This window comes from Macaca fascicularis, chromosome 7 (assembly GCF_037993035.2).
Source record: "Macaca fascicularis isolate 582-1 chromosome 7, T2T-MFA8v1.1".
Lineage (NCBI taxonomy): Eukaryota > Metazoa > Chordata > Mammalia > Primates > Cercopithecidae > Macaca > Macaca fascicularis.
Genome location: NC_088381.1, coordinates 138,436,435 through 138,464,305, shown reverse-complemented (window position 1 = coordinate 138,464,305; position 27,871 = coordinate 138,436,435). Strand labels below are relative to the sequence as shown.

The following is a 27,871-nucleotide window of genomic DNA, read 5'->3' as shown; positions in this document are numbered from 1 at the left end:
TATATTTGGTTAAATAAAATACATGTTTCTTTTTAAAAATGTGACAAGAAAATTTAAAATTACATGTGTATCTGTATCTTGCATTTGTGGCTCACATTTCTTTTGAACAGTCCTCATCTAGAAAATGATAATAGAACATGCAAAACTGGAAACATGAGTTAGTGAACATATGTTCAGAAACCAGAAAAATCCTCTGAGGGCTTACTCTGTGTTTGTGGAGGGGAAGAGTAATGAAAGATGAGACTTTAAAAATAGATTAAGGTCAGTTGAGAAGGATTTTATATGCAATGCAAAGAAGCTGGGATTTAATCCTGGAGTCCTATGTTTCTTCTCTATTTTAAACTTATTACCACTCCCATAAACATAACAGGCCTCCAGATGCATTCAAAATTATTTTAAGTTTTAAAACAATAGCTATCATAACCAAAGACAGACCAAACCAGGGGAAATTTTGTACAGTCTTTTTCAAGTATGTACTCTCCAGGAGTGTATTCTCACTGAACTCTCCTCTACCTCATCTTCAAGTGACTAGCTGAGAATGGTTGCTGATGGTAGTAAGGACCCATTGGATATTTAAAAGTAGTTGCAAGGGAGTAATATAGTCAGTTTTGTGTTTTAGGAATGTAACTAATAACAGGAGGGTAGGGGATGCTTAGGAAATCACATGTGAAGTTTGGAGTCAGGGCACTTAAATTGTGGAAAGCTTGAATTAATTCTGTGGCCATAGGATAGAGAGGATACAGATTCAGGAGGTATTTACAGAGTTAGGATTGCTTTAATTTGGTGGTTGGATTTGGAGAGATTGGACAAAGGGTGATTCTGGGGTTTCAGGCCTAGAATTAGGCTAGGTATTGTCAGCTAAAATTCAGAATACAGGGAAAAAAAACCAGATTTTGGTTGAAGTACAGTTGTTAGGGGTTTGGTTTTCATTAACTGACCTACAGAACATTCAGTAGTTTGCTATTGTATTTGAGTCCTGGGGTACTCAGTGAAAGACAACTTTTTTTTTTCCCCCTGGCTAGGGGTGCTGTCTTGATTCTTGTTTGCTGTCCTGTCCTGGTGCGCTAGGCTAGACATGGTAGAAAGCTCAAAGACTCTCTTGATTCTTAAAATAAAAACTCTTTACTTTATAGAAAAGTATGGTAATCTTAAAAACATGAAAGCAGAGAGAGTAATTAAAAATAAAACCCCCCTATACCCTTTAGTCTGCCTCAGCAGTTATCAAAATGGCCAAACTTATTTTATCTCTTTTCTCCCTACTTCCTCCCAATTATTTTTAAGCAGACTGCAGATTTCTTATCATTTCAGTGAGTGTTTTACCTTTTTCTTTTAAAGGTTTAGCCACATTCATACTTATATTATCATATTCCTGGACCCCACATTTCTTTTACCATCCAAGAGCCAAAAACCAACTCCCAAAGATAGAGTATATCCAGCTGTGTATAACATAACTAGGAGAAAGATGGCTTTCTCTAGAACTATTAATAATCTTTTTGCTTTTCCTACCAAAAATTTTTCCAGCCTCAGATCTAGAGAAGAAAATAATCTACTTCAAGTCTCCCAGAACTTCTTTTAGCTCATATTAACTCCTCTTTACCCATTGGGTCCTCCATAACTGTTTGTAGTCCAGATAAGGATACAGCAGCTATTCCTACTTACCAGTTTTATCGAGCAGTTGGGCTTGTGGTACCCAAGAATGTTGCTTCTATAAGGGATGCTCAAGAGAATATTGGAGAAGTCCTCTCTGCTTCTTTGAAGCTCTTTTTTCCATATTTTAATATCGTTACTGCTGGAAGTTGCACTAATACTGATGTGATGAGAGTTTCGGTCTTTGGAGCCTTTTATGAGGACCGTCTTTTTATTGCTGTTTTTAGAAGCTGCTAGAAGGATATTTACTTCACCTAGGATTATCTAAACCAAAGCCACCTGATTAAATTTGCTCCAAGAAGCACCCTTGTTATATATCCCCATCTCAAACCATGTTCTACTAGTCTGGCAGGATTTACTGGAAAAGATTAGACAGTGTATTATGTTGGGTAAATAACGACATTATTCCAATGTCCACATATAGTTCAGTGTCCAATATAGTTTAAATGGTTCAGTGCTGACAGTAGAAAAATCCCCCCTTTCAAATTTTTTACTTTCCTCAATGTTCCTCCCTATGTTTCCTCTCCTATTTTAAAGAAAAACAATTTGTTCCCTCAGAATTACTTTAGACATGTTTAAGTATTGATATTTTCACAAGATAATGTGATATGTGGCTTTGTTGGGGGTTCTTATGACAACTCCTGTAATTGGAGATTGCTAGCAGGATTCAAAGGACTCAGCATGTAGTTGTAGTCAGCTAAGATTCATTGCTATAATACAGTCAGGATGTATAGCCAGATCATAAGGGAAAAGGACACAGCAGAGTCTGGAAGAATCTATGTGCAGGCTTCCTTATATTTTCTTCTTCCCTTAAGAGGTTACACAGAGTGCACTGTTCTCTCAACAGTGAAAATGCAGAATATGTGATATTTCTTCCCAGGGAGATCCATTAGAGACCTGGTACCCAAGGTGTGTTTTTGGAGTTGGGGGAGCTCTTCATGCAGGTACCCTCTATCTAGCACATACCAAAATTCCACAACCTCTGAAGAAAGCAGATATTCAGCCTAAACTGCATTGTTTGTACAGTCTAGGCACAGTGAGCCACTATTATCAGGGAATGGTGGGAACCCTCCAGAAATCCAAGTTTCTAGACACTAGCCAAGGGCCAACCTTGCAAGCAGGACTAAGTATAGCAGCCTCAGGCCTTCTGTGGTAACCTTTTTATTGCACAGTGGATAATAATATGAAGCTCAGTTTTGGTCTTGTTAAGTGTAAAGATTCCCAGGACTTGCAGTTGGAGTAGGATAGTTGGCAGTTGTCAGCATGAACCTGGAACGTGTAATATCAGAGAATTTTGTAGTTGTTAGGAGTGGGAATATGTAAGAAGGCCTAGGGAGGGCATGTAAATCCAGAAAGATTCAGCAAACAGATGGAGGCATTAGAAATGAAGAGACTGCTTTTTTCTTCTAAGATGATATGGAAGTACTAAGGTATTTTAAATATATATATATGTGTATATGTATATAAAGTTATAAGTTTAAAGGTAGATGGTAAGGAAGTTGGTGGTGTTGGCATCCTGGTTTTGTTGTTGTTTTTAAACATGGGAGACAGTGTCATCGGATGAGAATGAGGGGTAGAAGAAGACAAGAGTGTTGTAGAGCATTTAACTTGGGGAATGGGGCAAAGGAGATGACAGAGCTTAATCAAGTGAAAGAATTGCTCTACGGAGTGAAGGACCTGACCTTATTTCTAATCTTTTTTTCCTTATCTTTTTTTCCTATAGATTGGTTTTTAATAATAGACTCATCAGAAATCTCTTTTTCCTCCAAATTTCCCATGCCTGCCAACTTTAAAAGTCATAGTTCATCCATACTTCATTCTCCCTTCCCATAATTCATACCCATTAAGGAAATAAGACTCTGGAGTATTGGAAGACTTCATTATTTCTTCCCATTGGATTCTACTGAACTGCTTTTTATAAAGCACTGTAGCCTGGGTGTGGAGGTGGAAGTCCTTGTTAAATGTTCAAGTATTTTTATGGTTGGTTGACTATCTTGTTCTAGTTTTTGATTTGTGTCTTTTCTGGAATGGGGAATAAGAAACAGACAATGATAAATGTACTTTATAGTACATAAATAGTAGCTTTTCTTCACAAAGTCATTTGAAATGTAATTTGGATGAAGCTTTCATTTTATTAATATGACATTAAGAAGAAGAAACTTTGCCAACTTGACCTGTTTTCTTCTTTTTCCTCTTCCTCCCCCTCCCTCTTTTCTAAAAAATTATAGCTAAAGCCTGGAGAAAAGCCTGTTCCAGGTATGGTTCATCTAATATTACGCTTGAAATAAGATCAAACAGCTTGTAAATCAATAACTGTAGCATGTGAAATGAGCCGCGGTCATTTTGTCCTTCTAGAGCTGGGGCTGGGCCTCATTGGAAGAAGAATTGTCTTGGTTCACACATAAAATAACACTAATGATAGCTGATGAGCTGAAAAAAGAAAAAAAAGTCTCATAATGTTTTAAGAAAGTTTACAGATTTGTGTTGGGCCACATTCAAAGCCATCCTGGGCCGCATGCTGCCCGTGGGCCACGGGTTAGAGTCTCCCATTGTAGTTTTTTACTCTTAATCTTTGAGATGTGCTGAACTGTCAACAGATGGTGCCATTGTGGTAGTGAAAAGATGAATTGGGAGGGAGAAAGTAGGTATTGAGGAGATATGAGGAAGCCACCGTGATTCGAGGTTTCTTCTAAAATCTGTATTTTTATATAATGTTGTTTTTTGTTACATTACTGAAAACAGGTGTTGAACCATCATGGTACTGGGTTAGAATAATTATATATCTTGTTTTTACGTACTGTATTACTTAAATGCTATGTAGTTTTGTCTAGTATCATTAATTTCCTTGAGTTATCAGGTTGTTAGGTTTGTAACTGGGTTCTTGTATACATCTGCCTATGGGAACAGCTAGATCTAGAACTTGAGATAAACAGTTAAAAATGAATTTGAAAATGTGAACCATTCATACCAACCATTGTTTGAATTTATCTCATTCCCTCCACCCGTGTCTCCCTCCCCAAAAAATCTACTTTTGATATCAGTGGATCAAACAAAGAAAGAGGCAGAACCTGTACCAGAAACTGTAAAATCTGAGGAGAAGGAGACCACAAAGAATGTACAACAGACAGTGAGTGCTAAAGGCCCCCCTGAAAAACGGATGAGACTTCAGTGAGTACGGACAAAAGAGAAGCCTGGAAGACTCCTCATGCTAGTTATCATACCTCAGTACTGTGGCTCTTGAGCTTTGAAGTACTTTATTGTAACCACCTTATTTGTATGGGATGCACTTATTCTTTGAAAGGATATTAGGCCGGGCGTGGTGGCTCACGCCTGTAATCCCAACACTTTGGGAGGCTGAGACGGGTGGATCACTTGAGGTCAGAAGTTCGAGACCAGCCTGACCAATATGGTGAAACCCTGTCTCTACTAAAAATAAAAAAATCAGCTGGGCATGGTGACGGGCGCCTGTAGTCCCAGCTACTCGGGAGGCTGAGACAGGAGAACTGCTTGAACCCAGGAGGCGGAAGTCGCCCTGAGCTGATCATCACACCGTTGCCCTCCAGCCTGTGCAACAGAGCAACACTTTGTCTCAAAAAAAAAAAAAAGAAAAGATATTATTCCCATCATGATTTCTTGTGAATATTTGTTATATATCTTCTGTAACTTTTCCTCTCCTGGACTTGTGCAACCTACACACATATTTACTGGTAGATATGTTTAAAAGCAAAATAAAGGTGTTTGTATATATTGCTTCATCATGACTTTTTTCTTCATCATGACTGATATTTTTCAGATGCACTTTGAAGACACAAAGGATGTTAAAGTAGTAACTAAGCATATTTTTTTTGTTAAGTTACATAATCCTTAGTATTAAAATAAACAGTTGCTGACATTTTGGAAGATGAAGGAAAAACCTCACCAATACCATTACCCTATAAATACTGTAACAACGTTGTGAGTTTTCATCTTATTCTACGTGTAGATACTTTTTTTTTTTTTTTTCAATAAAGAAAAGGAATTTATTTTTTTTTAAGTTATGGAGGCTGAGAAGTCCAGCATTGAGTGGCTCCATCTGGTGAGGGCCTTCTTGCTGGTAGGAAGTCTGCAAAGTCCCTAGGCAGCACAGGGTATCTCATGGCAAGGGGACTGAGTGTGCTTGCTGCATGTAGATGCTTTTAAAACTACTTTAATCATTCCTTTCATGCAATTTTACTTTATTATATCTGTTGTAAACTTTCCCCCATGTTTATATAGTTTTTATAGACTGTTTTAGTGTCTGAATTTCTGTAAATGATTGTATCTCAGTTTTCTTTCTGTGTTATATTTGGGATTTTTTTCTCAATTTACATTATTTTAAATAAGACTGCTGTGATTATATCTTTATATAATGCCTTTTCAACATTTGGTATTTATTTCCTTAGGATAGAGTTCCAGAAGTGGAATCACTAGAGTCTGCATTTTTATTGCTCTTAGTCCGTATTGCTAAGTTGTTCCTCAAAAGGTTGGACTAGTGATCACTCAAACAGCAAAGTTGGAAAGTATGTATCAGGTTTTCCGGAATTGCTACCACTAAATTTTGTCATTTATGTTTTTAGTGTTAATTAAGTAGCAAAAGTGGTATTTTAGTATTTAAAGTGGTTGAAGAATTTGTTATCTTTGTTTTCTGCTTTTGTGAAATGTCTAATTTTATGTATTGTGTGAGATTTTTGTCTTTCAACTTCTTATTTTGACATAATTTCAGGCAAATAAAAGTTGTAAGAATAGTACAAAGAATTCCTATATATGCCTTTTACCCTAGTTCTCCATCTGTTACCATTTTTCTGTATTTTAGTCTTTATTTTCTTTCTCTCTCTCTTCTGTCTCTAACTCTTGCTCTCCTGTTACTTGCTGTTTCTCTCTTTCTCCCTTTCGATCGTATTTATGTTTCACCAGTGGTGCCAATAATGTCATTTACAACAGAAGAAAATCCCGAGTTGTGGGCTACATTTAGTTGTCCTGTCTTTTCAGTCTCCTGTAACCTGGAATAGTTCTTTAATCTTGCTCGTTTTTCATAACCTTGATATTTGAAGAGTTGAAGCCATTCATTTTGTGGAATGTCTCTCAATTTGGGTCTGTTTGATATATCCTCATGATGAAATTCACCTCATGCATTTTTGTGAGGAATGCCATAGAAAAGATGCTTATGGAGGTACATGCTGTCAATTTGCTCCATTTCTGGTGATGTTAGCATTCATCACTTGGTTAAGGTAGTGTCTATAAGGTTACTCCACTGTAAAGTTATTTTTCCTTTTGTAAGTTATAGGTATCCTGGAATATTTTGAAGCTCTGAGTGTCCTGTTATTTCTTAAACTTTTACCCACTGGCTAGCCTCCATCAGTAAGTCTTGCCTGAATCATTTATTACTCTGATGTTTGCCAAATGGTGATTTTCTGATTTCATTGTTCTGTGTTTTATTGGTTAGCTTTCTGCTATAAACAGCTTTCATTTCTCCCCCCTTTTTAAAAATACCATTGTGGACTCCTGGGTTCTTATTTACTTCAATGCGTGTATTTCCTTACTATCATTCATATTGATGCCCAATTTGTCTTAAATTGGAACAGTGGGAGCTACTTCAGGCTGATCCTGTGTCCTTTTGGTATGACTTCATCATCCATTGAGTGATTTCTTTGCTCTTTAGCACAGTAAGATATGCCAGGCTCATTTCAACTCTGGAGCCAGGCACTTCTGTTTCTTTTAGTGGAGAATCGCATTTGGAAATCAAAATCTGTGTGCTGGGTATGTTCATTGCTACTGGGGTGTCATTGCTTCTAGGCCTTTTTAACTGACAGGGTCAGTAATGGAGTAAAACTCACTGTAATCATGTAACTTATGTGGTTTAAGAAATTGAACTTTGCTAGTACCCCAGAAGCACCTTTATGTCCCCTCCTGATTTTAACGCTTAATCACCTTCATCTTCAGTTTTATGGTAATCACTTGTCTTCACAGTTTTACTGTGTAACCATGAATCCCTAAATAAATGTTTAGATTGCCTATTTTAAAAATTTAATATAATTGGTCAGTGTGTGCATTTCATGTATGGCTTCTTTTATGTCTATGAAGTTCATTAGAGTTGTTTCATTTGTAGTTATTTTAATTTCTGTGTAGTATTATATTGCATGAATATATTACAACTTTAGATTTCATTCTAATGGTGATAGACATTTGTATTGTTCATAATTTTTGGCGATTAAAACTGCTTTTATGAATATTCTATTTTTATGAACTTATGAAATTTCAGGAATATTCCAATTGTATGAATATTATATTGCTTTTTGGTATATGTTATGGGCTGAATTGTGTCCTGTTCTTCAAACAAGGTGTACAGAAATCTTAACCCCTGGTACCTTAGAATGTGACCTCATTTGAAAACAGGGTCATTGCAGATGTTATGGGTTAAAATGAGGCCATACTGGAGTCGGGTGGGCCTCTTATCTGATATGACTGGTGTCTTTATAAAAGGAAAGCTGTGTGAAGAGACAAAGGGAGAATGCCATATGCAGATGGAGGATCAGAATGATGCATCTACAAGCCAAGGAATGCCAAAGATTTCCGGCCAGTCACCAGAAGCTAAGAGGCAAAGAAGGATTCCCCTACAGGTCTCAGAGAAAGCATAGCCCATAGTCCTACTGACACTTTGATTTTGGATTTTCAGCTTCTAGAATTTTGAGACAATAAATTTGTTGTGTAAGTCCCCCAGATTGTTGTACTTTGTTAGGGCAGTTCTAGGGAACTAATGCAGTGTACATAGGCTCATTTTACTATTTTATTCAAATTGCTAGCTCACGAAGCTGCCTTTATTCAGTTTTAGTTGATGACGTGAAAATACTTACCGAAGTGGTTATACCAGTTTATACTCCAGCCAGCAGGGTGTAAGGCTCCAGTTGTACCACTCCTTTGTTGACCCTTGATATTGTCAAGGAAAAATTTAGTCATGTGTTCAGTGGTATCTTTTTTGGGCTGCAATTTACATTTCCTGGTAATTGGTGATGAACATTTTTTCATATGATTTGGCTACTTGGATACTCATTTTTGTGTTTTCAGGTCTTCTGCACATTTTTTTCTGTTGGTTCATCAACGTGAAGTACATTCATGTTGTACTTTCACTTCACCATTATTCATCTCCAGAACTTTGTTATCCCAAATGGAAACTCTGTACCCATTAAACAGTAACTCCACTTTCCCTTTTTCTTCCATCTCTTGGCAACCACCATTCTACTTTCTGACATTGACTAGGTACCTCATATAAAATCATACAGTATCTGTCCTTTGACTTAGCATGATGTCTTGAGGGTTCTTCTGTGTTGCAGCATGTGTCAGAATTTCCTTTTTAAGGCTGAGTAATATTTCAGTATCTGTGTGTGTGGACACACATCTTGTTTTGTTTATTCATCTTTCCGTGAACATTTGAGTTGTTTCCACCTTTTGGCTATTGCGAATAATGCTTCTATGAACACTGATGTATAAATATCTATTTGAGTCCCTGCTTCCAATTCTTTTGTGTATGTATTCAGAAGTGGTAATTCTATTTTTAACTTTTTGAGGGACTACCATGCTGTTTACAATGGCAGCTGTACCATTTTACATTTCAACCAGCAATCCCTGAGGTCTCCAGTTTCTCCACATCCTCACCAATTCTTGTGATTTTCCGTTAATAGCTATACTAATAGGTGCAAGCTGGGATCACACTGGTTTTGATTTGCAATCCCTAATGACTAGTGATATTAAGATTTTCACGTGCTTTTTGGCTATTTGTTTAGCTCCTTTTGAAACATGATCTATTCAAGTGCTCTGAACATTTTTTTAAATTTAATTTTTTTAGACTGGATGTGTGTGTGTATTTTTTATTATTGTTTATTTTTGTTGACTTTGTCAAATATCGATTGTGGATGTGTGGCTTTATTTCAGGGGCCTCTATTCTGTTCCATTGGTCTATGTGTCTGTTTTTGTATGAGTACCATGCTGTTTTGGTTACTGTAGCCTTGTAATGTAGTTTGAGTTTGGATAATGTGATGCCACTGATTTTATTCTTTTTGTTTAGGATTGCCTTGGCCAATCCATGAGTGTGGAATGCATTTCCATTTATTTGTGTCATCTGTGATTTCTTTCAGCAATGTTTTGTGGTTCTCCTTATAGAGAACTTTCACCTCCTTGGTTGGGTGTATTCTTAGGTATTTTGTGTCTATTATAAATGGAATTGCATTCTTGGTTTGGTTTGCAGCTTGAACATTATTGGTACGTAGAAATCCTACAGATTTTTGTATGCTGATTTTGTATCCTGAGACTTTGCTTAAATTATTTGTTATGTCTAGGAGTCTTTGGCAGAATCCTTAGAGTTTTCTAGGTATAGAATCATATTGTCACTGAAGAGAGATATTTTGACTTCCTTTTTTCCCTATATGTATGCCTTTTAATTCTTTGTCTTGCCTGATTGCTGTGGCTAGGACTTTCTGAACAGACACTTCCAAAAAGATGTACAAGCAGCCAAAACAACAACAACAAAAAATGCTTAATATTACTAGTCATCAGATAAATGCAAATTAAAACCACGACGAGATACCATCTCATGTCAGAATGGCTATTATTAAAAAGTCAAAAAACAGATGTTGGCAAAGATGTGGAGAAAAGGGAACACTTACACACTGTTGGTGGGAATGTAAATTATTTCTGCACCTGTGGAAAGCAGTTTGGAGATTTTGCAAAGATCTAAAAATAGAAGTCCCTTTCGACCCAGCAATCCCATGACTGGGTATCCTACCAAAGGAAAGTAGATCATTCTACCAAAAAGACACCTGCACTTGTATGTTTATTGCAGCACTATTAACAACAGCAAAGACGTGGAATCAGGCAAGGTGCCCATCAGCAGTGGATTGGGTTTTAAAAATTTACATATACACTTTTGGAATGCTATGCAGCCATAAAAATAAATCATGTCCTTTGCAGCAACATGAAAGCAGCTGGAGGCCATCATCCTAAGCAAATTAACACAGAAATGGAAAACGAAATACCACATGTTCTGACTTATAAGTGGGAGCTATACATTGAGTATACATAGACACAAAGATGGGAACAATATACACTTAAGTGGGGAGGGATGGGGGCAAGGGTTGAAAAACTTATCAAGTACTATGTTCACTGCTTTGGCAACAGCATTGTTAGAAGTCCAAACCTCAACATCACACAATACATCCATGTATCAAACCCCCGTGTGTACCTTCTGTATCTAAAATTTAAAAAAGAGGCATCTGGTCATGTCCTTTGCCCACTTTTAATGTTACTTGCTTTATTCTTGTTCATTTATTTAAGATCCTTATAGATTCTGGATATTAGTCCTTTGTTGGATGCATAATTTGCAAATAATTTCTCCCAGTCTGCAGGTTGTCTGCTTATTCTGTTGATTGTATCTTTTGCTGTGCAGACGCTTTAGTTCGATTAAGTCTCATTTGTCTATTTTTTGTTTTTGTTGCATTTGCCTTTGAGATCTGAGTCATAAGTTCTTCACCTAGGCCAATGTCCAGAAGAGTTTTCCCTAGATTTTCTTCTAGAATTTTTATAATTTGAGGTCTTACATAAATTTAAGTCTTTGGCGCATCTTGAGGTAATTTTTGTATATAGTGAGAATTAGAGGCCCAATTTCATTCTTCTGCATATGCCTAGTCAGTTTTTCCTGTACCACTATTGAATAGGGTATACTTTGCCCAGTGTTTATTTTTGTTGACTTTATCAAAGATCATTTTTAAAAATGGAATTTTTTTGGTGTTTTGAATTGTAGAAGTTCTTTTATATATTCTGAATGTGAATTCAGTATTAGTTTCATGATTCACAAAGATTTTCTCCTATTGTGTGTGAGTTGTTTTTCACTCTGTTGATCATGTCCATTGATGTACAAAAAAGTTTAATTTTTATAACGTCCGATTTACTATTTCTTCTATTGCCTGTGCTTTTGGTGTCATCCAAGAAATCACTGCCAAATCCAATGTCATTAAGTGCTTCCCCTATGTTTTCTTCTAAGTGTTTTCCAGTGTAAGCTCTTATATTTAGTTCTTCGATCCATTTTGAGTTAATTTTTGAATATACTGTAAAATAAGAGTCCAGCTTGTTCTTTTGCATGTGGATATCCAGTTTTCCCAACTCCATTTGTTGAAAAGACTATTTCTCCATTGAATAGTCTTGGCACTCTTGTCAAAAACCATTGACCTTGTATTTGAGAGACTCTATTGTATTCCTTTGGTCCATATGTCTGTCTGTATACCAGTACTACACTGTTTTTGATTACTGTAGATTTGTGGTAAGTTTTCAAATCAGGATGTGTGAGAACTCCAACTTTATTATGTTTCGAATGAATTTTACGGGTTATAGTTCTGCGCCAACCATTTGTCTTTCAAGGCTTGAAAGTAGTTGTTTCATATATTCTAGTGTTCTAGTTCTTATGGTGTAAGGACACATTTGGTTCCAGTTACTCCACTATGGCAGAAAGTGGAAATCTAGTAGTTTTTAACTTTATCAAACACATTTTATATATACTTTTTTGGGAGGAGCATCTGTTGAGATAACAGATGATACTTCTCTTTTCTTCTGATAGTATGATGGATTACTGTTTTAATTTTCATCCAAATGTTAACCAATGTTGTATTTCAGGAATAAACCCCACTTTTTCATGATATTATCTTTTTATGTACTATTGAGGTTAATTTGTTGAGATGTGGCTTAGGATTTTACACTTGATTTAACATTTAAGATTAGCCTGTAATATTCTCTTTCCTGTAAGTTCTTTTTTATTTTGGTAACAAGGTTATGTCAGCATCATATGAGTTGGGAAATATTATCTTCCATGAAAGAGTTTGCATACCAAACAGTGCGGTTCCTGGAAGGGCTTCTAAGACCTTTATGCCTTTGAATGCCTGTTCTTGTACCTAGGCTTTCTTATCCTTTTTGCCTTCCTTCTTCTTGCTTATTCTTCACAGCCCAGTTCAGGGAACATTTACTCTGGGAAACATTTCCTGAGTTTTCTGGTCTCAGTGGGTTGTGAATCCCCCTTCTGTCTATTGTGCAGGCAGCTTAATCCTAGCATTTTCCCTAGTGGGAAAACATGTCCCATGTGTATCCAGTGTTTAGCCCAACTGATAAGTGAGAGCATGCAGTATTTGATTTTCAGTTTCTGCATTAATTCTCTTAGGGTAATGGCCTCCAGCTGCATTCATGTTGCTCCAAAGGACAGTCTCATTTTTTATGGCTGTGTAGTATTCGATGGTATATGTGTGCCACATTTTCTTTATGCAATCTACCTTTGACAGAAACTTAGGCTGACTCCATGATTTTGCTATTGTGGATAGCGCAGTGATAAACGTACAAGTGCATATGACCTTTTGATAAAATGATTTCATTTCCTTTAAGTATATACCCAGTAGTGGGATTGCTGGGTCAGATGGTAGTTCTGTTTTAGTTCTTTGAGAATTCTCCACACTCTTTTTCTAGAGGGGTTGAACTAGTTCATATTCCCTACCAACAATTTATAAGCATTCTCTTCTCTACAGCCATACCAACATCTATTGTTTTTTTTTACTTTTTAGTAATAGCCATATTACCAGCATGAGATGAGATCTCATTATGGTTTTAATTTGTATTTATCTGATGATTAGTGATGTTGAGCATTTTTTTCATATGTTTGTTGGCTGCTTGTATGTCTTTTGAGAAATCACTGTTAATGTCCTTTGCCTGCTTTTCAATGGTTGTTTTTTTTCTTGTTGATTTATTTAAGTTCCTTATAGATCATAGATATTAGTCCTTTGTCAGATGTGTAGTTTGCAAATATATTCACCCATCTGTAGGCTGTCTGTTTACTGTGCTGACTGTTTCTTTTGCTGTGCTGAAGCTCTTTAGTTGAATTAAGTCTGATTTGTCTATTTTTCTTTTTGTTGCATTTGTGTTTGAGGTCTTGGTCATAAATTCTTTGCTCGGGCCAATCCAGAAGAGTTTTCCCTAGGTTTTCTTCTAGGAATTTTATAGTTTGAGGTCTTACAGTTGAGTCTTTAATCTGATTTGAGTTAATTTTTGTATATGGTGAGCGGTAGAAGTCCAGTTTAATTCTTCTTTATATAGCTAGCCAGTTTTCCCAGCACCATTTATTGAATAGGGAGTACTTTCACCATTGATTGCCTTTGCCATCCTTGTCAAAGATCAGATGGTTGTAGAGGTGTGGCTTTATTTCTAGGTTCTCTGTTAAATTCCATTCATCTCTGCATCTGTTTTTGTAGTGTAGTAGTAAAATTTGAAATTGGGTAATGTGATGCCTCCAGCTTTATTCTTTTTGTTTAGGATTTCTTTGGTTAATCAGGCTCTTTTTTGGTACCATGTGAAGTTTTCATAATTTTTTGTTAATGCTCTGAAAAATGACATTGGTAATTTCATAGGAATTGTGTTGAATCTGTAGATATCTTTTGGCAGTATGGTCATTTTAGTTGTATTGATTCTTCAAATCCGTGAGCATGGAATGTTTTTCCATTTGTTTGTATCATCTATAATTTCTTTCCAAAGTGTTCTGTAGTTCTCCTTGTAGAGGTCTTTCGCTTTCTTGGTTAAACATATTCCTACCTATTTTTTTTGTGTGTGTGTGGCTATTTCTAGATGGAATTGAGTTCTTGATTTGGTTCTCAGCTTGAACGTTATTGGTGCGCAGACATTCTACTGATTTTTGTACATTGATTTTTGTATCCTGAAACTACTAAATTTGTTTATCAGGTCTAGGAGTCTTTTGGATGAATCTTTAAAGTTTTCTAGGTACAGGAGTATGTCAGCAGTGAATAGAGATTTAATTAGACTCCTTTTTTTTTCCTATTTTGATGTCTATTGTTTCTTTCTCTTGTCTGATTGCTCCAGCTAGGAGTTTCAGTACTATGTTGTATAGGAGTGGGGAGAATGGATGTATTAGTCAATTCTCATGCTGCTTATAAAGACATACTCGAGACTGGGTAATTTATAAATGAAAGAGGCTTAATTGACTCACAGTTCAGCATGGATAGGGAGGCCTCAGGAAACTTACAATCATGGCAGAAGGGGAAGCAAACACATTCTTCTTCACATGATGGCAGGAAGGAGAAGTGCAGAGTGAAGGTGGGGGGAAAGCCCCTTATGAAACCATCAGATCTTGTGAGAACTGATTCCCTATCCCGAGAACAGCATGGAGGTAACCACCCCCGTGATTCAATTACCTCCTACCGGGTCCTTTCCACAACACATGGGGATTATGGGAACTACAGTTCAAGTTGAGATTTGGGTGGGGACACAGCAAAAGCATGTCAGTGGACATCCTTGTCTTGTTATTGTTCTTAAGGGGAATTCATTCATATTTGCCCATTCGATATGATGTTGGCTGTGGCTTTGTCATTAATGGCTTTTATTATTTTGAGGTATGTTCCTTCGATATCTAGTTTGTTGAAGGTTTTTATGAAGGGATGCTGGATGCTATTGAATGCTTTTTCTGTGTCTGCTGAGATGATCATATGGGTTTTGTTTTTAATTCTGTTTGTGTGGTGAATAATATTGATTTGTGTATATTGAATGATCCTTGTTTCCCAGGAATAAAACCCACTTGATCATGATGAATTATCTGGTTGATATGATGTTGAATTAAGTTTGCTAGTATGTTGTTGAGGATTTTTGCATCTATGTTCAGAAAATATATTGACCAGTGGTTTTTTTTATGTGTGTGTCCTTGCTAGATTTTGATATCAGGATGATGCTAGTTTTGTAGAATGAATCAAAGAGGAATTGTCCTTGATTTCCTGGAACAGTTTCAGTAAGATTGGTGCCAGCTCTTTGAACGTTTGGTAGAATTTGGCTGTGAATCTGTCTTGTCCAGGGCTTTTTTTGGTTGGTAGATTTTTTTATTAACTGATTCAGTTACATAACTCGTTATTGGTCTGTTCAAGATTTCAATTTCTTTCTGGCTCAATCTTTGGAGGTTGTGTTTTTCCAGGAATATATCCATTTCTCCTAGATTTCCTAGTTTGTGTGCATAGAGATGTTCCTAGCAGTCTCTGGTGATTTTTATCTTTCTGTGGTATCAGTTGTAATGTCACCTTTATCATTTTTTATTGTGGTTATTTGAATGTTCATTTTTTTCTTGAGTAATCTCACTACTACTCTATCAATTTTGTTTACCCGTTCGATGAAACAACTTTTCATTTCATTGATGCTTTGTTTTTGTTATTTTGGTCTCAGTTTCATTTAGTTCTCTAATATTCTTTTTTTCTGATAGCTTTGGATTTGGTTTGTTTTCCTAAGTCCTTTAGATATGACCTTAGGTTGTTAATTTGAGATCTTTTCACATAGGCATTTAGCACTATAAACTTCCATTTAAACACTGCTTTTGCTTTACTCAAGAGGTGTGGATGTGTTGTCCAAGAAGATGCTTGGTATGATTTCAGTTTTTTTGCATTAATTGAGACTTGCTTTATGACCAAACTTGTGGTCAAATTTAGAGAATGTTGCATGTACAGATGATTAAGGAAATGGCTATTTGCAGTTCTTGGGTGGAATATTCTGTAGATGTCTATTAGGTACTTTTGGTCAAGAGTCCAATTTAAGTCCAGAGTGTTTTTTTGTTAATTTTCTGCCTCAGTGATGTCTAGTGCTGTCAGTGGGGTAGTGAAGTCCCCCACTATTATTGTTTCACTGTATATCTTTGAAGTCTAGTAGTATTTGTTTTATAAATATGGGTACTTTGACGTTGGGTGCAGGTATAGTTAGGATACTTAAGTCTTCTTATTGATTGAATTGAATGTTTTATTATTAAATAAGGCCATGTTTTTCATTTTCTTTTTTTAACTTTGTTCATTTAAAGTCTGTTTTATGTGCTACCAGAATAACAACTCATACTCTTTTTTGTTTGTTTGTTTTCTATTTGCATGATAGATGTTTCTCTGTTTCTTTACTTTTAGCCTGGGAATGCCATTACATGTGAGATAGATCTATTGAAGGCAGCAGAATATTGTTTTTTAAATCCAGTTTGCCACTCTGTGTCTTTTGAGTGGAGCATTTAGACCATTTACATGCAAGACTAATATTGATACGTGAGGTTTCATTCCTGTCATAGCTTTCTTAGCTAGTTGTTTTATAGTCTCAATTGTGTAATTGTTTTGTAGCATCTGTGCATTTTATACTTATGTGTTCTTTTATGATAGCAGTATCACTCTTTCATTTCCATCTTTAGAACTCCTGTGAATATTTCCTATAGGGCTTGTCTGGTGGAGACAAATTCCCTTAACATTTGCTTGTCTAATAAAGGGTTTATTTCTCCTTTGTTTATGAAGCTTAGTTTGGCAGGATATGAACTTACTGGCTGCCATTTTTTTTTCTTTAAGAAGGCAAAAACTGACTTCAGTCTCTTCTGGCTTGTAAGGTTTCTGCTGGGAAGTTTGCTGTTAGCCTGATGGGACTTCCTTTATAGGTAATTTGGGGCTTTTCTCTAGCTACCTTTGAGGGGTTTTTTTTTGTATTAACCTTGGGGATGGTTGTCTTGTATAGTATCTGTCAGGTATACTCTCAGTTTCTTATATCTGGTTCTTGACCTCTCTAGCAAGATTAGGGAAATTTTCCTGAATTATTTCCTCAAATATGTTTTCCAATTTGCTTGCTTCCCCCGCCCCCCCCCCAAAGGCTTTGTTCTTTTTGTTACTTGCATCTGGGTTAATTTGAAGGACGAGCCTTCAGGTTCTGAAATTCTTTCTTCTGCTTTGTCTAATCTATTATTAAAACTTCCAACTGTATTTTGAAATTCCTTTAGCAAAATTTTCAATTTCAGAAGTTCTATTTGTTTTTTTCTTAATATAACTATCTTGTCTTTCATATCCTGAATTATTTTTCTGGTGTCTTTGTATTGGATTTCAACTTTCTCTTGGATCTCATTGAATTTCATTGAAATCCATATTTTGAATACTTTATCATTTCAAACTTTTCAGTTTGGTTAGTATTCATTGCTAGAGAGTTGGTGCAATCCTTTGGAGGTGTCAGGACATCCTGACTTTTTATACTGCCAGAGTTCTTGCTGATTCCTTCTCATCTGAGGAGCTGCTGCTTCTCATTTTTTAGTTTGCTATCATTTGCATGGAATCTTTTAATTTTTTAACCCTTTTTTCCCTTGACGGTGCTGTATGTTGTGTATGATCTTTTGGTTTCATTTATTGGTGCTTTCAGGGGGCCAAGGCTCTATATGGGTACCTTGGTTGTGGATGGCCTCTGTGTGGTGACTTTCTTAATGCTGATTGTTGTAGCGATGTATTGAACATATGAGTGGTCACACTATTTCCTGTGGGGTTGAGAGTGCAGGTGCACAGGTCTCAGGAAACTTATCTCATAGACTAGCACTAAGCCCTTCTGGTAGCAGGTTTTTTATTTGGTGGTGCAGTTCAGGCTGTAGTCCAGTAGATGGAGATGACACTTAAGAGTAAGAGACAGCTCATGGCTCAGGCTGATGTCAAGTGGTAGCACCTGTGTTGACAGGAGGCGTGAGAGGGGTTAGGGGGCCAGTGGGGAACAGGAAGCAGTCTTGTTGGGGCCCGCTGAGATCTTGGAGGAAAGGTTGGGGAGGTGCACCAGGTCCTTATCCTGAGTCAGCAGGAATGCCATCTGCTTCCCTATCTTGACCCTGTTGCAGAGCTCATGACCTTAGTTCATAAATACTTTTGGTTCCTGGTTGCAGAGGAGCTGTGGGTCACCGAAACATCTTCTTGAAGGCTTGGAACAGAGCCTTTTCTGCCAGTTCAGGGTAGGCAACTCTAGTGATTTCTCTGTTCTCTGTTGCTGGGATGCTGCCATTCTGTGTAGGGAGGGCGAGTTAGGCCCCGCCATTCGAGTAAACCCCATGCAGCATGGGCTTAACTTTCAGTAGGGATGGAGCTGCAGTGAAAAGCTTAAAAAATGCTTTCACTGAATACATTCCCCAGCCCCCAGTGGGAAGAACCACGGCTGTGTCTGCAATAGTGTATGGCATTGGATGGGTGGAAGATGTCCCTCTCTCCATGTTAATTCCCTGCTGCTGGCACTGCCTCCTTCAGCAATCAGTGCTGCATCCACATTCCCTTTGTCCTAAGGGGACTTTGGCAGGCTGCACTCCCTTGTTGGTAGCCCATGCTGGGGGTTAGATCTCCAGGGGTCTCACAACTTCCTGGGGCCCATCAGTCTCCTGTGCTTGCCACAGCCAGAGTGGGTTGTAAGATATTTGTGAGGGTTCTGGTGGTGTGATGACTCAAGGGCAGAGAAACCCTGGGCAGGGCAGAGGTCCACTAGGTGTCCACACCAGTATTGCACCTGTCATCTCAGTTTGGGTCAGGGAGTACATGAATTCCTGCAGGAGCTAGTCAGCTGGTTCTCTATCCCTGGGCAATTCCCAAGTAACCACCAATAGCTTTGCCCTAGGTCATGAGGACAGAGTGGTTCCCAACAGTTTGGTGGTCAGCAGATCATCAGAGGGGTGAAGGGAGCAGAGTAAGCACCTCCTTTTTTTTTTTTTTTTTTTTTTTTTTTTTAAGATGGAGTTTTGCTGTTGTTGCCCAGGCTGGATTGCGATGGCATGATCTTGGCTCACTGCAACCTCCACCTCCTGGGTTTGAGCGATTCTTCTGCCTCAGTGTCTGAGTAGTTGGGATTATAGGCGCCTGCCACCACACCTGGCTAATTGTTTTGTATTTTTAGTAGAGATGGGGTTTCACCATGTTGGCCAGGCTGGTCTTGAACTCCTGTCCTCAAGAGATCCTCCCACCTTCTCCCCAAAGTGCTGTGATTACAAGTGTGAGCCACTGCACCCGGCCTCCCACCTCCTTTTTCTGCAGGGCTCCAAGTTTCTCTGGGGTTGATCTCTGCCAGATTCTTCCTCTTTGTCTTTTGTTTTGGGAATTTAATTGACTTACATGTAAAGTAATTATTGATGGGTAAGGGCTTACTATTGCTATTTCATTAATTTTTTTCTGGCTGTTCTACAGTTCTTTATTTCTTCTCTTACCCTTTTGTCTTCTTTGGTGACTTGATTTCTGTAGTGTTATGCTTTGATTTTTTTCTATTTCTCTTTTGTGTATCTCCTATAAGTTTTTTCCTTTCTGGTTACCATGGGACTCACATAAACATATTTCTAATAGTCTATTTTAAGACGATAACAACCTAACTATGCTTGCATACAAAACTACCCATTTACTCTGCCCTAATTATTTGTTATCAATGTCACAATTTACATCTTTTTAAATTGTGTATCCATTAACTGTTGTAGTTCTTAGTACTTTTGACTTTTAACGTTTATATTAGAGATAAAAGTGACTTACATACTTTACAATATTAGAAGATTCTGTATTTACTTATATATTTATCCTAACCAGTGAGTTTTATACTCCTGTGGTCTTTCATGTTGTTATTTAGTGTCTTTTTGTTTCAACTTGAATAACTTCGTGTAACGTTTTTCATAAGGTAAAACCTAGGGGTGATGAACTTCCTCAGCTTTTGTTTGGGAACTTTCTCTCTTGCCTTCATTTCTGAAGGACAGCTTTGCTGGGTATAGCCTTTTTGGTTAGTAGTCTTTTTATCTTTCAGCACTTTAAATATATAGTGATCCCCCAGTATCTGTGGGATTATTGATTCCAGGAAACTCCACAGATAATATAATCCACAAATTCTAAAGTCTGTTGTATAAAATAATGTATTTGCATATAGACCATGTACATCTTCCTGTATACTTTACATCAGCTGTAGATTACTCATAATACCCAATAAAATATCTAAAAAATTTTAGAACAGAAATATTTGTTCTAACTATATCACACTTTTTATTTAAATTTTTAATTGTTAGATTGTTTTTTGTTTTGCTCTGCAGTTGCTTGAATCTCCAGATGCAGAACATGTGGCTATGAAGGGCTGACTATATATCATCTCACTCTCTTGGCCTGCATTGTTTCTGATGAGAAATCTACCAGTAGTCTTATGGAGTTCCTTTGCCTATAATGAGTCACTTTTCTCTTGCTGGTTTGAAAATTCTCTAGTTGTCTTTGATTTTTGACATTTTGACTATAATGTCTTGTTCTAGACCTTTTTGGATTTATTCTGTTTGGGTTTCATGAATCTGGATGTTCATTTCCATGCCCAGATTTGGGAATTATTGAGTCATTATTTTTTTAATTAGGGTTTTTACCACTTTCTCTTTCTCTTCTCCTCTGGGCCTTCCATAATGTATATATTGGTTTGCTGGAGTACCATGATTCCCTTAAGATTTCTTCATTTCTCTTCATTATTTTTTCATTTTGCTGTTCTGGCTGTGTAATTTCAAATTGCCCATCCTCGAGTTTTCAAATTCTGTCTTCTGCTTGATAAAAGTTTGCTGTTGAACCTCTCTTGTGATTTTTCAAATCTAGCTATTCTTTAATAAAATCCAATTTTCTAGTATTTTTAAAATTTAAATTATATTTATTTTATTTTATGTTATTTTTGAGATGAGGTCTTGCTGTGTTTGTTGCCCAGAGCTAGAGTGCAGTGGTGTGATCATAGCTCATTGCAGGTTCAAACTCCGGGGCTCAAGCAGTCCTCCTGCCTTGGTCTTCTGAGTAGCTGGGACTACAGGCATACACTATCATGCCTGTCTATCAAAAAAAATTTTTTTAGACAAGGGTTCTTGCTGTATTACCCAGGCTGGTCTTAAAATCCTGGCTTCACGCAGTCTTCCCACTTCAGCCTGTTGAGTAGCTGGGATTACAGGTGTGAGCCACTGTGCCTGGCTGAAAAAAAAAATTACATCTTTCTCTTTGTTAATATTCTCAGTTTGTCCATGTTTTATTTTTTGATTTAGTTTAGTTGTCTATCAACATTCTCTTTTATCTCACTGACCTTCTTTAGGATGATTAATCTGAATTATTTTCAAGTACTTCATAAATTCCCATTTATTTTGGGTCAGTTAGTAGAGATATATTTTCTTGCTGTTTTTCAATGTTTTCTTGATTCTTCATGTTTCTTATATGATTGTATTCATGCCTGCACATTTGATGAAACAACACTTTTTCCCTGTGTTGCAGAGCAGTGTAAGCTGTAGAGAGGCCCCCTCCCTTCTTCTCTTGTTCCTGGCTGGTGGAGTCATCTAGCTGTCCCAGGAATCTAGATTCTACTGTTTTTAATGCTAAGTATGAGACAAGATAGAAATCAGGCCCTTGGAAATGCACTGAAAGTTTGGGGACAAGGCTCAGTTTGCTTTTCTCACTCCCTCCTGAAGATAAAGCCTTAGTTCTCTGACTTTTACCCATCTTGCTGAGCAGTGCTAGTGTAAAAGGATACCTGCCCCCTCTCTTTTGCTCCTAGTTGTCTCAGGCTCACAGGCTGTACTAGTCTTTCAGTGCTTCAAATGTGAGATGACAGAAATTGGCCCTTGGGGAGTACACTGAAATGGCAGTAGGCCAGGCAGCTGGCACACTCTTCATTGTGTCCACTCATGGGAGAAGTCATGGGCTGAGGTGATCCTCTGGCTCTAAACTAAGCCAGTTTGGGGGAGGGACTGATGTGGGAAAATTAAGTTTGCTTTTTGGATTAGGCCCTTCTTGCATTGCTATAAAGAAATACCTGAAATTAGGTAATTGATAAAGAAAAGTGGATTAATTGGCTCATGGTTCTGCAGGCTATACTAGAAGCTGCTGGCATCTACTTGGCTTCTAGGGAGGCCTCAGGGAGTTTTACTAATGGTGAAGTTAAAGTGGGAGCTTGCATGTCACATGACAAAAGCAGGAGCAAGAAATGGAGTGGAGGGTGGTAGGTGCCACACTTTACAGCAGCCAGTTCTTGGGGGAATACACTCACTATTACAAGGACACCACAAAGCCATAAGACATCCAGTCCTGTGACTCAAACACCTCCTAACAGGCTCCACCCCCAACACTGGGGATTACATTTTAACATGAATTGCAGGCAGGGACAAATGTCCAAACTATATCACTCTTCTTCCTATGTTGGTTGCAAGTTTTCTCTGATTTGTTCTTGTGTAGAGTAACACAATTTTTTAACTGGATTACAAGTTTCTCACAAAGGTATTTCAGTCCAAATATTATTTTTGTGTTTCTGAGGGTAAACCAACACCAGAGTTCCGGCTCTGCCATCTTGATGTCATCTCCACACATCTACTTTTTTTCTCCCAGAATGTCTGTCTCCCCTGCCTGCAATATAGCAAACTTCTTCCTTTGGGGAATTGTTCATTTCTGTGTACTCCAATCGTGGGTTGTAATGAGGGCTGCTAATTACCTGTCACTCTCCTTCTGGCTTCAGGGAAGGGTGTGTGACTTAGACCTGGCCAAACGGGTCATCTCATTTGGTCCAGTTATGGTTATGTGACTCAAGCAGTGACAATGTGTTCATTTCTGGATTTCTAAATGGTAATTGTGAGAATTCTTCTCAGATTGCTAGGGAATATGAATCCAAAGCTGATTGAAAGTTGTCAAGTTTAATTAATGAATATCCGACTGTAGGGAGTATGGTTGGGCAGACATTGAAATAGATGTAATTTAGAGAAATGACAAGCTACCAACATTGAAAATTCTTAATCAGAAACGTATTTCTCCATTTATTCAGAAGTTGTATTAGTTTGTTCTCACATTGCTATAAAGAACTACCTGAGACTGGGTAATTTATAAAGAAAGGAGGTTTAATTGACTCACAGTTCCACAGGCTTAACAGGAAGCATGACTAGGAGGCCTCAAGAAACTTATAATCATGGCAGAAGGCAAAGGGGAAGCAAGCACTTTCTTCACTTGGTGGCAGGAGACAGAAAACAAAGGGGGAAGTGCCACACACTGTTAAACCATTGATCTTGTGAGAACTCACTATCATGAGAACAGCAAGGGAGGAATCCACCCTATGATCCAGTCACCTCCGACCAAGCCCCTCCTCCAACATGAGATTTGGATGGGGACACAAATCCAAACCATATTATTTCACCCCTGGCCTCTCCCAAATCTCATGTCATTCTCACATTGTAAAAATACAATTATTCCTTCTTAAAAGTCTCCCAGCCTTAACTCATTTCAGCATTAACTCAAAAGTCCACAGTCCAAAGTCTCATCTGAGACAAGGTAAATTCTTTCCATTTATAAGCCTGTAAAATTAGAAACAAGTTAGTTACTTCCAAGATACAATGGAGATACATGCTCCCATTCAAAATGGGAGAAATTGGCCAACACAAAGTGGCTACAGGCCCCATGCAAGTCTGAAACCCAACAGGGCAGTCATTAGATCTTAAAACTCCAAAATAATCTCTTTTGACATGTCTCACATTCAGGGCATGCTGATGCAAGGGATGGGCTCCCAAGGCCTTGGGCAGGTCTTCCCTATGGCTCTGCAGGGTACAGCCCTCCTCCCAGCTGCTTTTGTGGGCTGGCATTGGGTGCCTGTGGCTTCTCCATGTGCACAGTTCAAGCTGTCCATGGATCTGCCATTCTGGGGTCTGGAGGATGGTGGCCCTCTTCTCACAGTTCCACTAGGCAGTGCCCCAGTGGGGACTCTGTATGGGGGTTCCAATCCCACATTTCCCCTTTGCATTGTCCTAGTAGAGCTTCTCCATGAGGGCTCTGCCCCTGCTGCAGACTTCTGCCTGGACATCCAGGCATTTCCATACATCCTCTGAAATCTAGGCAGAGGTTTTCAACCTCAACTCTTGCCTTCTGCATCCTGCAGGCCCAACACTATGTGGAAGCCACCAAAGCTTGGGGCTTGCACTCTGAAGCCATGGCCCGAGCTGTACCTTGGCCCCTTTTAGCCATGGCTAGAGCTGGAATGGCTGGGATGCAGGATGCTGTGTCCCAAGGCTGCACAGAGCAGTTGGGCCCTGGGCCTTGCCCACAAAACAATTTTTCTCTTCTAGGCCTCCAGACCTGTGATGGGAGTGACTGCCAGGGAGGTCTCTGAAATGTCCCGCAGACATTTTCCCCATTGTCTTGGCTATTAACATTCAGCTCCTCTTTACTTATGCAAATTTCTGCCACAGGCTTGAATTTCTCCCCAGGAAATGTTTTTATTTTCTACTGTATGGTCAGGCTACAAATTTTCTAAACGTTTATGCTGTGCTTCTCTTTCAAATATAAGTTCCAATTTCAGACCATCTCTTTCTTCATGAATATGTGCATACACTTTTAGAAACAGCCAGGTCAAATCTTGAATGCGTTGCTGCTTAGAAATTTATTCCACCAGATACCCCAAATCATCTCTCTCAAGTTCAAAGTTACATAGATCTCTAGGGCAGGGGCAAAATACCACCAGTATCTATGCTAAAGCATAGCAAGAGTGACCTTTACTCTAGTTCCCAATAAATTCCTCATCTCCATCTGAGACCACCTCAGCCTGGTGATTGTTCATATCACTATAGGCATTTAAATTTTGGTAAAAACCATTCAATAAGTTTCTAGGAAGTTCCAAACTTTCCCATATCTTCCTGTCTTCTTCTGAGCCCTCCAAACTGTTCCAGCCTCTGAATGTTACCTAGTTCTAAAGTCACTTCCACATTCTCAGGTATCTTTATAGCAGAGCCCCACTCCTGGTACCAATTTTCTGTATTAGTCCATTCTCACCCTGCTATAAAGAACTACCTGAGACTGGGTAATTTATAAAGAAAAGAGGTTTAACTGACTCACAGTTCTGCAGGCTTAACAAGAAGCATGACTGGGAGGCCTCAGGAAACTTACAATTGCAGTGGAAGGTGAAGGGGAAGCAAGCGCTTTCTTTACATGGTGGTAGGAGAGAGAGAGTGAAGGGGAAAGTGCCACACACACTTAAACCATCAGATCTCCTGAGAATCACTGTCATGAGAACAGCAAGAGGGAAATCCACTCCATGATCCAATCATCTCCCACCAGGTCCTTCCTCCAATTCAACATGAGATTTCGGTGAGGACACAAATCTAAACCGTATAAGAAGTTTTCTGATTTTTGGAAAAATTTTATAATTTTTTTATGCATGAGTCACATTTCTTTTCAGGTTTACTCATAGGTATTTTATAATTTTAGTTGATACTGTAAATAAGATCTTCCTCCCCACCCCCATTACATTTTCTAAGTGGTTTTTGGTATGTTACCGGAAAGCTGCTGGTTTTGGATTGTTTATTAGCATCTTTATTCAGCCATGTGCCTGGACCATTATAAAATCTTTTTTGATTGAGCCTTTTTTGTATTATAGGTAGACTATCAGAAAGTTCATAGTGATAGTTGAATGTTTTTATTTCTATTTCCTTTCTTTTTGTTTTAGTAATACATTTTAAGATTGCTGTTAAAATATTGACAAACAGTTATTCCAGGCAACATCTTTACCTCATTCATGAATGTCTTTTAATACCCAGATTATTTTCTATGAATATTTTTTATTCACAGCCGGCTAATAAATTTTATATTGGATGAGTACTGAGTTGGATGAACACATATTTTGAGAATGCTTTAGATTTTCCTAAATTTTCTCCCCTTTATTCTTAATGTAGTGAATTAGGTTAATGGGTGACACAATAACATAATAATTATTATTAACACAGATAAATAATAGAATAACCTCCCTATCTTGGTCATAGGCTAGTCATTTAAATACATTCCTTTATTCAAATGGATTTACTTTATGGATCATCCCTCCCTTGCTTTCTTCTTTCCTTTCTTTATCTTTACCTCTCTCCAGGTTTCCTTCTCTCCATCTACACAGGTCAAAGGAGCAGCAAGAATAAAGACCCTGAGGTGGGTGTATGCCTTGGTCTGTTAGTGTATCAGCAAGGAGACCAGCTGAAATGAACAAAGGGAAGAATAAATAGGAGATGAATTAGGTAAAAAAGGAGAGAGCGATAGTGATGGCAGGAGGTATATTGGGTACAACCTTGTAAAGCCTTGTACAGACTTTTACTATGAATAAGATGGGAAACCACTGGAGCATTCTGAGCAAAGTAATTATGTGATATGACTTATATTAAAACAATTTCCCTGATATATGAGAATTGAGTGTCGAGTATAAGAATGGATGCAGGAGACATGTTAGGAGGCTAAGGCAATAATCAAGGTGGGAGACAATGGTGAATTTGACCAGGGTGATAATGGTGGGGATGGTGAGAAGTGATCAGATTTTAAAGGTCAAAACAATAGGATTTGCTGACAGATTGGTTGTGGGGTATGATGGAAAAAAAAAGGAATTAAGGATGACTGTAAGTTTTTGTTTTTCTAGGCAACTTGAAGGATAGAATTGGGATTAACTGAGATGGGGAAGGCTGTGTGTTCAGCAGTTTTAGGGAGGAGGTGGTGGAAGGAGGGAGCTAAAGAATTCAGTTTGGGCCGGGCGCGGTGGCTCACGCCTGTAATCCCAGCACTTTGGGAGGCCGAGGCGGGCGGATCACGAGGTCAGGAGATCGAGACCATCCTGGCTAACACGGTGAAACCCCGTCTCTACTAAAAATGCAAAAAAAAATTAGCCGGGCGAGGCGGCGGGCGCCTGTAGTCCCAGCTACTCGGGAGGCTGAGGCAGGAGAATGGCGTGAACCCGGGAGGCGGAGCTTGCAGTGAGCCGAGATTGCGCCATTGCACTCCAGCCTGGGCGACTAAGCGAGACTCTGTCTCAAAAAAAAAAAAAAAAAAAAAAGAATTCAGTTTGAACATACTTATTTTCAGATGCCAATTAGACATTTCAAGTGATGATGCCATGTAGGCAGTTAGAAGCGTGAATTTAGGTTTTACAGAAGTCCCAGGCTGGAGATACACATTTTGTCATCATAGAATGTATATGGTCTTTAATACCATGAGATGAATGAGATCATCAATAGAGTGAGTATAGGGAGAGTTAAAAAGATGTCCAAGGACTGAGCACTGGAAGGAACTCTAACAACACTTAGTGTTGGGGAAGATAGGGAAGATATAAAATAATAGCAATTGAATATGAGAAGTAGCAGCTACTGAAGTGATCCCATGGAAACCAAATGAAAGAAATTAAAAGAGGAGGAAGTCATCAACTCTGTCAAATGCTGATGATAGTTTTTTTGTTTGTTTGTTTGGCAAATGTTTTTCCTTTTGCCTGAAATTTGTGTATTCTGCCTCCCCAATTTATTTATATATTTTATTTATTTTTACTTCATTTTCATGTCTCCCCTCCAATAACTTGTACTTCCAAGAGCACTGTGCACACCCATGTTATAGCATTTACTCCACTCCACTGTAGTTCTGTACTT

General features: G+C 38.1%; 1 protein-coding gene across 5 annotated transcripts in view; it reads left to right on the top strand.

Annotated features, from left to right (window-relative positions):
- Positions 1-27,871, top strand: part of MED6 (mediator complex subunit 6) — a 77,792-nt gene that overhangs the window by 10,649 nt on the left and 39,272 nt on the right. For 3 of the 5 annotated variants that reach the window (XM_065548970.2, XM_005561661.5, XM_065548969.2), the window contains 2 exons: positions 3,876-3,903; positions 4,689-6,417. The exons of 1 other annotated variant lie outside the window; for it this stretch is intronic. In XM_065548970.2, the coding sequence (XP_065405042.1) occupies positions 3,876-3,903; positions 4,689-4,740 (80 nt within the window). In that variant the 3' untranslated portion in view covers positions 4,741-6,417. Of the gene's footprint in view, positions 1-3,370; positions 3,904-4,688; positions 6,418-27,871 lie in introns of those variants that run through there. One more of the 5 variants, XM_045396638.3, reaches the window with a different exon arrangement.